The 13,416-nt window shown below is 39.8% G+C and overlaps 1 protein-coding gene across 3 annotated transcripts in view; it reads left to right on the top strand.

Annotated features, from left to right (window-relative positions):
* INVS (inversin) overlaps nucleotides 1-13,416 on the top strand; it is a 145,399-nt gene that overhangs the window by 2,975 nt on the left and 129,008 nt on the right. For all 3 annotated transcript variants that reach the window (XM_084779473.1, XM_084779476.1, XM_084779474.1), the window contains exon 2: nucleotides 688-817. In XM_084779473.1, coding sequence (XP_084635599.1) covers nucleotides 712-817 — 106 coding nt within the window. In that variant the 5' untranslated portion in view covers nucleotides 688-711. The remainder of the gene's footprint in view (nucleotides 1-687; nucleotides 818-13,416) is intronic.

The following is a 13,416-nucleotide window of genomic DNA, read 5'->3' on the forward strand; positions in this document are numbered from 1 at the left end:
ACCCTGTGAAGTTTATCAGATGGCACCCTCTGTCCTCTCAGGAGTAAGTCATTTACCAGTCTGTGCTGTATGGGTGGTGCTGGGCAGGAGCTGGTATTTACTTCCACCCAGGAGCACAGTCACCATCTATCTCAAAGCAGTTTAAAAGCTGCCAATAAAGTGGAGTCTCTCAGGGCGAGGCATGGGCTGAGAAACCACTGTTTTACACAACTCAGAGTAACTTAAAGCAGGGCACAGTCTGTTCTCAACAAGTACTATGTGGAATCACATTACCTGTATTATTAATCTTAGAAGTCATGAGATGTTTAAACTGTGCCTAATATAAAGGTCTTCTTTTCTCATTCCCTTGAGAAATATCTCTAAATTCTCTCATTCCACAGTTAAGCAACTTGTACAAAAGCCATCTGATTTGTCATGCCATAGCAGTTGTAGAAGTAGGAGTGAGGGTTTTTTTTTTAAATATTTTTATTTATTTATTATGTATATAGTGCTCTGCCCGTATGTATGCCTGAATGCCAGAAGAGAATATTAGATCACATTATAGATGGTTGTAATCCACCATGTGAGTTTTAAAGTCCTATTTAAATGTCTATAATAAATCTTGTTTATAAGCTACTATTTGGCACGGATAAGACAGGTGTTAGAAGTGTTTTCTACTTGTACTCATTGTCCCAATCACTGTTACAGGCCACTCGAGTTGTGGAGAAAACTATGAACGTATCAGAGAACGTGCCCTCCACTGGGTCCTCGCTAGTATCTCAGGTTCATGCCGCCGCGGTTAATGGAGACAAGGGTGCCCTTCAGAGACTCATTGCTGGTAAGTCATCCCCTGTAAATTAGATGCTATAGTTGGTCGGGGACATGATTTGTTCAGTAAAATGTCTGCCACGCAAGCATGAGGACCTGAGTTCAGATCCCTAGCACCATGCAAAAGCCAGTGTGGTACATCTGCAACACCAGTGCTGACATGAGACAGACAGGAGGCTCTCTGGAGCTCACGACTGGTCAGCCAGGCTGAACTGGCGAGCTCAAGGTTCAGTGCCCAGAATATAGCTCAGCAAGTAAAGGCACTTGCTGCCGAGCGTGACTACTTGAGTTGGACTTGTGAGACCCTAATGGTGGAAGGAGAGAACCAACTCATGCAAGTTGTCCTCTGACTGCCACATGGGCACCATAACATACATACACACGCATATACATATACACACACACACACACACACACACACATATATATATATATATATACACACATGCACATACCCTCAAACACAAAATGAATGCACAAATATAATTTTGCTTAAGGACAAAGGTAGAGCACCACTGAAGATGACACCCGGCTCTGACTTCTGCCTTCTACATGCACATTGTTCCTACACGAATACCAAAGACATGCAAACTAAGAAAAACAGCTCTGTCCTAAGGGAGTTTCTTGATCATTGAAATTTTCAGTATAATTAAACATTTTAAAGAAAATATATTAGTAGTGATATTTTATTCCAGTATGTGGACAAGAAAGAAATTAAATCCTGAAGGTTCCGAACATGGATTAGGATGAGGTGAAGATTACTTGACAAATTTACTATAAAATATACTCAAAATATTAAGTTTATAAATTTTTTTTTTTTGGAGACAGGGTTTCTCTGTGTAGCCTTAGCTGTCCTAGAACTCACTTTGTAGATCAGGCTGGCCTCAAACTCAGAGGTCCACATGCCTCTGTCTCCTGAGTACTAGGATTAAAGGCATGCATAACCACACCCAGCTATAAGTAGCTGTTGATGATTTAAAATTATTCAGTGTACTTCTCTGTAATTCATATGAATTTATGATTTAGAAGTCTAATGTGGACGTTCTAGAAAGAACAAAATGAATATTGTACAGAATTAAAGCCAAAATGGCTAAAAGTTTCCAAGAATTATCAAAACCCCCTCAACCACAAATAAAATGAAATAAACATTATCTGTAATGTTTATACATGCTGGTGTTCGATGACGACACAACTGATTACTTGGCAGTAAATTCAGAACAACTTGAACCTTCATCTAGAACCTTCTCATCTTACATTCCCACTTTTCCATGAGCTCACCTGTGACTTCTAACCTCTGACAAATCTCCAGGGTGTCTCTGTTCTTTGGTGCTTTTCTCTATACTTTCTATTTCCTGGCTGTTCCCCACCACCACCACCAATTTGCTTTGTTCTCTACTGAACAAACTCGTCTTCTTTAAGACTAAAATAAATTGCCTCAGTTTTGTATACGCTGCACTATTTCTCTCCCTCTGTCAGACGTTATCCTAACTTCACCTGAGCTCCCTGCAGCCACAGGTCCTCCTGGAACTTGGTGTCTGGCACCGCCACATCACTCATTTCAGTGCTGTCATTGAGCTAAGTCACTTAAGCGCACTTCCTAATGAGAAACAGTAGTTGCCCCTCCTCCCTGAGCCTTCCAACCCATTATCTTCCCTAGCTTTTAACCACCCGTTTCTCTCTCTCTCTCTCCTTATTCAGCCTTGATTATATGTCTACCATTACAGCTTTCTCCTGGAAAAATTCACTTTGTTGCTCACATTTTTGGTTCGCCTGGCTGTGATACTTTCAGATCTGGATGGACTGACGTTATGTACTCTTGGCAACTGCAGAGCAGTCAGACATAGCTTAAAAGTTGATAATATGCCTGCTCATGATCCTGCTTCAAATAATCACACTCCGCTTAACTCTGCCGTGCCATAATTCTCCACTGTGAATGCTTGGTACTTTCCTTGACTGCTGAAACCTCGGCTCCCTATATTTCCTTCTTCTTCTCTCAGATAATACTGTATGATCCCTAGAGAAAATGGAAACATTAAATAGGAACTTCCTCATCTTGCACAATAATATCTAAAATCACAGCAAATATGTATGCCTCTTATTTTGAGACAGGTAGAAACGTAAAACTTCTATGTACAACTTAGCAAAGAATTACAAAGCAAATACCCATGTAACCTCCATCTAAGTTAAAGAGCAGTCCATTGGCAGTACCCCAACAAGTCGTTTACTATCTTGTTTGAGACAGCATCTCATTTAGCCCAGGCTGACCTCAAACTCCCACTGTAGCTGAGCATGACATTGAACCCCTGGTCTCTACCTCCTCCAGGCTGGGATTTTAGGCCTGCTCCTGCAGTACCTCCTTTTCTCTCTCTTTCCTCCTTTTCCTTCTCTGAGAGTCAGTGCTAGGATTTTGCACATATGAATACATGTAATACCCCTACGCCGTCTTGACTTTATAATGATCATACTGTTGTTTTGCCCTTTTTAATTTTTCACTGAATGTTTCCACTCTCTTGGGCTGGAAAAAAACAAAGTCTGTATGCATACACTCTTTCCTGGCTTATAAACTCCTTAAGTTCTTGTCTTTGCGCGTAGAACAACATTTAAAAGATCGCTTGTACCTACTTGCCCCTCCAGCCTCACCTTGCACAACTTGCTTCCTAGGAAAACTTACTTCCTTTCGCTTGTCCATTCTGCCAAGCCCTTTCCCACCTCAGGGCGTTCGCCTGTCAGCCACCTTCGTGCTCTGTACCATACCGCTACTTCTTCAGCAAGAACGGATCCAGCCAGCCAGTCTCAGCTCAGTCTCCTCACTGTGTTCTCTCCTGGCGCCGCGTAGGCGCCCTTCCCAGGGTGTGTAACTGTAGTCGCCTGGATGACTATTGGAATGTCTTTCCTGTCCTCATGATCTCGTGACTTCTGCGGGACCAGATTGTTTATTTCATTATCATATCTAGCACAGTACTTGACACATAGTAGGCGTGTGAGAAATATTTGTTGAAGAAATAAGAGGATATTATAACTTATTTAATTATCTTTCCTCCCCAGTATTCTGTGATTACCTTGAGAACTAGGAATAAAAATGAATTGAGTTGAATTAAATTGACTTGAGAGACAGATTGATACAGAATTCCCTGAGGGGAGAAGAATTTTGAGTCAGAATGCCACAAGAAAAAAGAAGCATATAAAACGAGTTCATTATTTTAATGAAAAATACAATCTTCTAAAGAAAGTAAAATGTGTGGTATGTTGTTATATGTACACTAGTTCATGCACATAAATTATACATTTCATTGTAAAACTTGAAACTTTCCTATATTATTATTATTATTATTATTATTATTATTATTATTAACTGGGTTTCTCTGTGCAGCCATGGCTGTCCTGGATTTGTTTGGTAGACCAGGCTGTCCTATGCCTCCCTGAGTACTGGGATTATAGGTATGTGTCACCATACCCAGCTAAGAAAATTTGTAAAAACTAAGAGACATAACATGTAACAAGTATAGAGCTAATAAATTTATCACCTTGGCCAAGCAACACCTAACACATTACTGCATGAGTGATGCTGCTGGTCTTCTAGGCATTGTGCCGTTGTGTTTTCTGTTCCTACAGCCACACCTTTATTCTGCGGCATTTCCCAACTTGTATATGTTCATGGTAGCATATTCATTTTGTTTCATCTTAAATTTCAGTCTATTTTAAACATCTTTTTATTCACCACATGTTTGATGAATGCTGCATATGTGCTATTTCTCTTTCCTAAGCTAGTGTCATAGGACTACTGGTAAATTACTTTTCTTGGATCTTTGTTCACCAACTGCTCAGTGGCTTCATTCACTTCAGCATTTTCTGTTTTCCCATCTCTGTTTCCATGGAGAAGTATGCCAAGGATGTGTTTGACTCCATGGAAACGGATGACTGTCTCTTTCAACTTACACAGCTAATTAAATCGAACACTTCCTGAGCTGCCCATTGTCCTGGAGGAGGGCTGAAGAGGCCCTCTCTGAATGAGACATCTTTTGAGTAGCATTCCTTGCTGCTGCACTGAACACAATGCTGGCATGGATGCTTTTGCATTTTCCACTTCCTAGACTACTGACCCATCTCACTGTCCCAGCTACAGCTGGTATCACACCATCCACCTTCTGAGCAAGCATAATTTCTCTGAATCATCTCCCCACTTCGTATCTCTGATGGAGTTAGGTATGGACTGAGCCCTGTAAGTGGCAGAGTCCAGGTACTGTTCTAAGTATTCCTTCCTGCACCTTCAATGTTAAATAAAATATTTTATAAAATATAAAGTGATCTAACATAAAATAGTTAATAATTTATAGTTTATAATGCGATTATTAAGGTACAGTTGGCCCTCTGTGTCATGAGCTACACAGGCACAGATTCAACTAATTGAAGATTGTAGATATTTGGGGGGAGGGAAACTTGTCTATGCTGGACAATGTCCAGACTCTTACTGTCTTTTTTTTCTCTAGACAGTATTCTAAAATGACGGTAACATTTACATTGTATTAGGTATTATAAGTAATCTAGAGACAGTTACAATATATGGAAGAGCATGTGTGGTTATAGGTCAGTACTGTGTGTTTCTAGAGGATTTGAACATCTACAGATGTTAGTAACTGGAGGCCCCAGAACTGGTTGCCCCTGGACACCAAAGGATGACTATGTACATGCTTATACTTGCTAGTATTAGTAATAAAGTTAGCTACCCTTCATAAAGTCATGTTTATGTATCAGTCACATGTTTTTTGCAACGCATCAACAAAGTTAGTAATACATTCAAAGAGTTTTGGGCACTCTTTTTTTAAAATATGGAACGCTTCACGAATTTGCACGTCATCCTTGTGCAGGGGCCATGCTAATCCTTTCTGTATTGTTCCAATTTTAGTATATGTGCTGCCAAAGCAAGCACTGGGCACTCTTATTAGTTATTTTGTAGGTAAAGCAACAGAGAGGGTAAATAATGCATCCTATATGTAGCAAAACTGAGAGTGCAGCCAGGAAGTTTGATTCTAGAATCCAGACTTCTGCCTCATAACCTCTGGGACTTCAGCATACGGATATATGTTTCTACACACACATGCACTTCCATAGTTCAATGTAGAGAATAAGAAAGAAAGAAGTGAGTAACCTTGGACCTCAGCTGATAAACTGAATGGTTACCTAGACTGAATTTGTCTTAACATTGTGTTTGGGGGAGGGCTGGGAGACAGACGTGCCTGTGTGCTATAGGCTTGTTTGGCAATGTGGTAAAGCTTATAGACCTAGTCCCAGGAAAAAATAAATCTAAAATAAGGGATTCCAAAGGAAAGCCAATAAATTGACATAGTTATTGCGTATTTTAATATTACAATACAGCAATAGCCTAACTTTTGGAACATATTCGACAGTGACAGGTCTGATGTGGTAATTCTAAAGTAGTCATGGGTGCAAGTGATCTTTAAGATGTTCGTAATAACTGTAATAGAAAACTGATTCTTTGAAGTATTTTGAAACCCTGGCATTCCTTCAGTGACAGCGAATGCCTTCCCAAGACTGTGACATTATGAAAGGGTGAGGAAAGAAGTGAAAGCGAATAAACTACACCTGCAATGTCATGTGGAGATGACATGTTAGAACAACGGCAGGGTACCAGTGGGGAATCTTGCTTATTTGTGCAGGGCAGTGTCGTGATACAGTGGTTGTGGATTGGCACACCTGTCACTGCTAGTGATGGCATTCCTTTTCGCTAGAGCTGCAGTTCAGGTTTTCTCATAGACCATTAGCCACTTGGAGTCTGCTGCTTCAACTGGCCTTGCAATGACAGAGTGAAAGAGAGAAGAGGCTTTCTGACACAGTTCCACTTAGCCTTCCAAGCTGTACTCAGACACTGCAGAATGCCAGCCCCAGTGAAGCAAGCCCCACTGGGTCATGGAAGAGAAGCCATCTTCACAGCTGCCAGAATAATTAAAATCACAAGGCACGCTACCCAGCTGCTTCTGTGTTAGCTGTCCCTGAGGATACCAGCCTCTCTCATAAGCCCCACCTCTGTATCAACATGTTGATGTTACTTAAAATTCCCAGGCACCAAAATGTTTCCAAAATATTATTATTACATGGACTTCACAAGTATTATCTAATGTTATAATTGAAGAAAATAGAAAGAGATTAAGATAAATAAATAAAGCTCTCTTTCGGCTACTTTGGGTCCCAAACCTCTTGAACTCCATAGTATTCTCATTATTCAGAAACTAGCAGAAAGTCATTATATGTGCCCCACCCTACCCCACCCCCAGGTGAGCCAAGGCAAGACCCACAAGATGTTGTTTTTCTAATAGTGAATAGGGGATGTATACTTTCAGTTTCCCCAAATAGATAAATTTGCATCAAAGGCACACCATATTGAGTGGTGGTGGCATAACCCAATTAAAGCTTCCCTTTTGGGAAGTATAACTACTAGTTAAACAGAAGCAAAGTCTGTTAGGGATTGAAGTCAAGTGCAAAGTTTCTGTGTATCACAGGAGAAGAGGAGGAGGCAACCAGCCTGGAGAGTTCTCTCCTAGGTAGCAGAGTAATGTATTACCCCATGGTGCTGGCTTCACATTGACTCTGAGGAGCCTAATCAATTAGGACTATGCCCTTGATTTTCTTCATTTATTCTGGTGACCACAATTCCTGGTTAAGCTTGCTTTCTTGAGCTCCTAAGGGGGAAATCACACTTTAAGAGGAATTATGATATTATAAACATTATCATCTGAATGCAATTGTCTTTATGGAATCCTAGCAAATGAAATGCCTGTAGAATGCTCCTTTCTCATGAAAGACATCTCAAAACCAGCCTTGCTACAGCATATTCTTTATATGTATTACGTTGATGCCCAGGTGTTTACACCAATAAAATAATCTTGCTTACTTACCTTATGGTTTAAGTCTGTAGTGGGTCTGGGTTTAAATGAGACTTTACCTATAAATAAAGTGGCAGTTCTGGGGAATCTTTTGGATTCATTATTGAAGGCCCTCATGGAGAAAAGAGCTAGCATTGTTGGACTACTAACATGCCTTTTTCATAGATAGTTATGTTTTCAGATATGTTCACTCAAATGTATAACTTACTTTCATCTTCAAAATGAAGGCTATAAAAAAGACAATCGCCTCCTCTAAGAAACATACATAGCCTGACTATATTTGTATTTGAATTTCAAGCACTGACCTCTTTGTTTTGTTACTATTGCACATGAAAACAGCAGATCATCTGAGAAGCTGTTAATCCTCTGGTCCTAGTACATCCAGGATTAGAATATGTGATTAAATATTCCTAAAAACTAACACAGTAGTGGAAGGAGAATGCTAACAAGTGCTGGACCATAAAGAAAGAACTACAGGCAACCAGGGAATGCTGAAAGGGAAGAAATAGTCCTCCTGGGGAACACCACCCCAACTGGTTAGCCAGTAAAAATGGTCAGCCCTAAAACATATACATAAAAGTAACATTATCTGGAGTGAGCAGGTTGCATTTATATATTTAGGAAACATCACATACACACACACACACACACACACACACACACACATGGATGCACAGACACATGCACACATGCACATATACACTCTTAAAGAAAAAGGGACTGTGGATTTGAGAGAGAGAGAGCAAGATGGAAGGTACATGGGAAGGTTTGAAGAGAGGAAAGGAAAAGGGAAATGATGTAATTATACTATAGTCTCAAAAAATAAAAACATATTTTAAAAATCTATCACAATAGCTTCAATTCAGTCACCAAACAGCCCAGGCAGAAGCACCATGTTCTCTTTATTTCACATTGCTGTTTCCTCAAATAAAACATTTCATCTGGGCAGTGCCTTTCCCACCAGTGGAGTTCAAGCCAAGTCACCTTACAAGCAACTGGCTTTCCTTGCGCACAGTGTATACACAGCTCCTCTCAGCCTGCATAGAAATACCTAGTCATGACTATTACCTGTGCCAAAAGCAACAAATTTTTTCACTGAAAGTACATTTAAAAAGCTATGGCTCTTTTATTGTTGTTGGTTTTAAGTCTAAAGGCATATAATACAGTATGCTTCCCCTTTGTATACAATTATTTTAATTTTTATAAATATAAGTATCTAATCAAAACCACACATAAGGACATTGGAGATATAGAGCAGTTCTGCCAGGCCTTCAAGGTGCCATATGGCCTCTCCTAGTGTATCCCTCCCTATATCGCGGCCTTGATAACTACTAGCCTGTTTTCTGCCCCTACAGTTTTCCTTTATCCAAAATACCATGTAAGTCTACCACTCTGTGTGACCAGAGGCAGGCGGGTCTCTGCAAGTTCGAGGCCAGCCTGGTGGACAAAGAGAGTTCCAGGGCAGCCAGGACTATTACACCGAGAAACCCTGTCTCAAAACAAAAACAAAAACAAACAAAAAAGAAAGAAAGAAACTGGTTCCTTTTGCTTGACCTGAAGCCTTTAAGAGTTCCTCTGGGCCTCTCCTTTTTCTTGCAGAGCAGTAGTCCAGGATGTAAATGCAATGCCCTTTGCTCACTGTCTGGAGAATAACTGGGATGTCTCTACTCTTTACAGTAGAAATAAGCTACCGTGAACATCCACAGACAGGTTTGTGTGTGAACACTGGCTGTTGTGGTTTTCCTTCTCCTTAGCATAAGTGAAGGGGTTCTTAGACCTTGTGGAAAGTGTCTATTTGGATGAGAAGAAGCAGGCAGTCTTCAGCCAGGCCTGTGCTACACCAGTCCGCATCCCATGCAGTGTTGTCGGTGCATACCAGCAGCTCTCCCTCCCCTCAGCATTTGCTGCTGTTGTTTGTTTGGATTTGTTTTATGCTAGTGGAGATGCAGTGGTGTCACAGTGTAGATTGATTTACATTCCTGTGTATTAATGGTGTGGCATGCTTTTTCATATTCATATCGAGTGAAGTGTCTATTCACACATCCTGTACATTTTTAATTTCATCATCTGCCTCCTTACTTCTCAGTTGCAGAAATTCTTTACTCTAGAAAAAAAGGCATTATAAGAAACATGTTTTGCAGATGTAATCTGAATAGTAAAATTTAATTTAAAAATTCTGCATCCAGAAAAGAAGAAAAAAGAAACGTGGTTTGCAAATATCTTCTCCCAGTTTATGCCCATCTTTACTCTCTAGTAATGTTTTGTAAACAACAAAGTTTTTAAATTAGGGTGAAATCTAATTTGTTTATGGATTATTTGGGGATCTTATCTAAGAAATCTTTAACACAGGTCACAAAGATACTCACCTTTGCTCACTTGCAAAAGTTTTATACAGTTGTACACTTAAATTTATGGTTCATTTGGAAGTAATTTTTTATCTTCTGTGCTAGGTATGTCCTCCTAGAATTCATAGATTGAAATCCTAACCCCTATATGATAGTCAGAAGTGAGGCCTTTGGAAAATAATGTAGGTTCTGGGAGTGAACTCTCATGAATGAGATTAATGCTGTTACAAAGGGGCCGCAGAGAGCTCCCTAGCTTTTTCTTCTTATTGTGTGAAAATATAAAAGTCAGCAGTGTGTCACCCAGAAGAGGACCCTCACCAGAAGGAAATCCTGCTGGCACCTTGGTCTTAGAAGTCTACTCCCAGAATGGTGTAAAATAAGTTAGCGGCTGAACATGGTAGCCAAGTATTGGTAGAAAGGCTTTGGGGTTTTTTGGGGAGGTGGCAGGGGGAGGATTTTCTGTTTGTTTTTCCTACAAATGCCAGATTGTATTTGCTTGCCTACAAATGCCAGATTTTTCCAGCTTCATGTGTTTTAAATACTGCTCTGTGGTTTACCTTTGCAGCATTGTTTTTTTTAAAAATCAATGAATCATATACATGCAAGTCTATTTCCAATACTCTCAGATCTGCTGTGTTGATTCATATGCTATATTGATCTATAGCAGCCCTTGCTGTTACCACACTGTATCACTGTAGCTCTGTGTCTTCAATCCATACAGTATAAAGAACTACAATTTTAGTCTTCCTTTCAAAAATTCTTTTTTTTGTTGTTGCTGTAGATGGAACCCAGGACTTCATAGTAGACAAATACTCCACAGCCCAGTAAATTTCATCTTACATTTTTGCCTTTTCATAATAATTTTAAAAACACATGTTTGTACAAAAATTGCTTGGGGGAATTTTTAGCACATTAACCTAGTACTACTTTATAGGAAAGAATAACTTTAAAGTTGATTTATTTAATTGATAGCATACTATAAGAGTTTTCTAGTGCTGCCTAAGAAATTAACACAAACTTAGTTTAAACCAACAAATATTTATCATCTTCCAGCCAAGCTAAGCAATGTCTAGATTTCTGACCCATAGAAACTGGTTATCTTAAGGTATGAGATAGTCAGAGAAGAGCCTAGCTATATGGCCTAGATATTTGTAAATATACTTTGAATTTCCTGAGTCTTTATTCTGGTAGCTTAGGCCGGGGGGAAACTACCACAACAGCACTCCACTTCCAGCTGTAAAGCTGGAAAGACCACCCCACTGACATACTTCCTCCAGCAAAGCTCTACATACTAAAAGGTCCATAACACCCCAAATAGTGCAGCCAACTGCAGACCAAAGGCTGAAGTACATGAGTCTGCGGGGAAATATTTTTTATTCAGACCATTACAGGTGCCAAATCAGAATTCTGGCTCTTGCAAATACCATTAAAAATATCTTCCTTTAATAGATTATATCTTCCATGGGATTTATTTATTTCTCTTAGATTAAATGTTTATGGGTGTAAAATTATTTGTATTACTTTACTTTCAAACTAATTATCTTCAATCTGTGCTGATAATTTTTCTTTCATTCCTTATATTGGAAATCTGTTTTCTCTCTGAGTTTCGTTGCTATTTTGCTTTTACAAGGTTGGGGCCTCATGTGTGCAAGGCAGGTGTTCTACCACTGACCACAGCACTGTCCCATCTAGTACAGTCTGTTCGTAATGAGCACTTCAACTGCAGATTTATTTTATTTTCCAAGAGCTTTTAGGTTCATCGATTTTTCTCTGTTATTTTTCTCATTCTAATTTCACTGATCTCTGTTCTTCTATCATGTCCTTCCTCCTCCTTGTTTTGGGTTAAATTTGCTCTTCTTGGTATATTAAAGTAGAAGCACCGTTTATCAATCTGAAACAGTTCTTCTATTCTTATGCAAAATGTCAGTGTTTTGTATATCCTTTAAAGCTTTTCTTATGTATAGGAGAAGAAGCCTGTAATTTTTTTTTCATTTAATAATTAATTATGTTTTAAAACTTTCCTTAAGATTTCCTCTTTACACAGGTGAGCTGGTGGCTAGCAGCTCTCAGCTTGGTCCTCCCACTGCCACCCCGAGACCTCGTACTCTGGCGCTTGGCTTTCAGGAAGGCTGGGGAAGCCATGGGAAATGAGTCAGAGTCCTTGAGAAAGACGCAGGAGGCAAGGGGGAGGGGGTTGGGGGATGACCATGAAGCCTCGGGTAGCGACAAAACGGTTCCTATGGGTTGCTCATCACAATCCTCGGGCATCCTTTAAGATCCTGATCTCTAGGTGACCCTTGACCAAAGAAACCAGGGTCGTGAGGGTGGGACCCAGGCGCCAACATGTTACAGTGTTCCTAGGTGCTTTCAAGTGTGCAAGCAAGTTCTGGAGAAGCCTTTGCTTCTGGGTGGTGAAATTCTGACAGAGGCCCGGTCTTGCTAACACACCTAGCTTGTGAAACAGGAGCTACAGCGGAAGCTTTGTTACGGGATCAGTGTGGCCCCACGGTCCACAGCTGGCTGAGGGATGAGGTGGTCTCTGGGGCAGCCCCTGAGTGGGAACCAATTTGTGGAGCATTGGGAGTGGGCTCAGTGTAGTGTCCGGGTGTTGGTGTGTTTCCAAGAGAGGTGGAGGACGTCTGTGTCTGTTTTGAAGTCCTCCTTCCCTGTGCCCTGCCCTTCCTCAGAGCTCAGGAATCATTCAAGCAACTTCAGAAAGATAACAATGCGATACTCGTAACTCGTGTAAATAGACCCGTCTTTCTGAGTGGTGTAATTTCTACATTTGATAATGCCTGTATTTCTGTAGGATGTACATAGTGTAGGGGACTTTTTGTTTTGTTTTGTTTTTTAGAAGAGTCAAACATGTCTGTTTTTATTTATTGCTTGACAAAGATCATTTGAGGAAAACTAAATACATTTTCAACAACCAAAAAAAAAAAGTTTCTCTTTAATCCACGGATTATTCTATGTTGTTTAACTCCCAAGTATTTGATGATTTTCTGTTACAGCTCTATTATTTATTATTTGTCTAATGATATTACCATCAAAGAACATAGTTGGTAGGTTTTCAGTCCTTTCTTTTACTCTTGGTCTATTTGGAAAATGCTGTGTGAGTGTTCTAAAGGTGTATCTGGCTGTCACTGTATAATGTTCAATAAATATTTGTTGGATCTTGCTGCTTTATAATGATATTTGCTTCTTATGCTTACAGATATTGATTTTAGAGATTGTTGGTATTTTTTAGAGAGGAATGTTAAAGTTATTAATTACAAGTTTGAATCAGAGATTTCTAATTTATCAGTTTTGCTGTATAGTTCAAGGCTATATATTAATACGTTGAGCATTACTATGTATTTTTGTTG

The sequence above is a fragment of the Acomys minous genome (assembly GCF_964271855.1).
Source record: "Acomys minous genome assembly, chromosome: 1".
NCBI lineage: Eukaryota > Metazoa > Chordata > Mammalia > Rodentia > Muridae > Acomys > Acomys minous.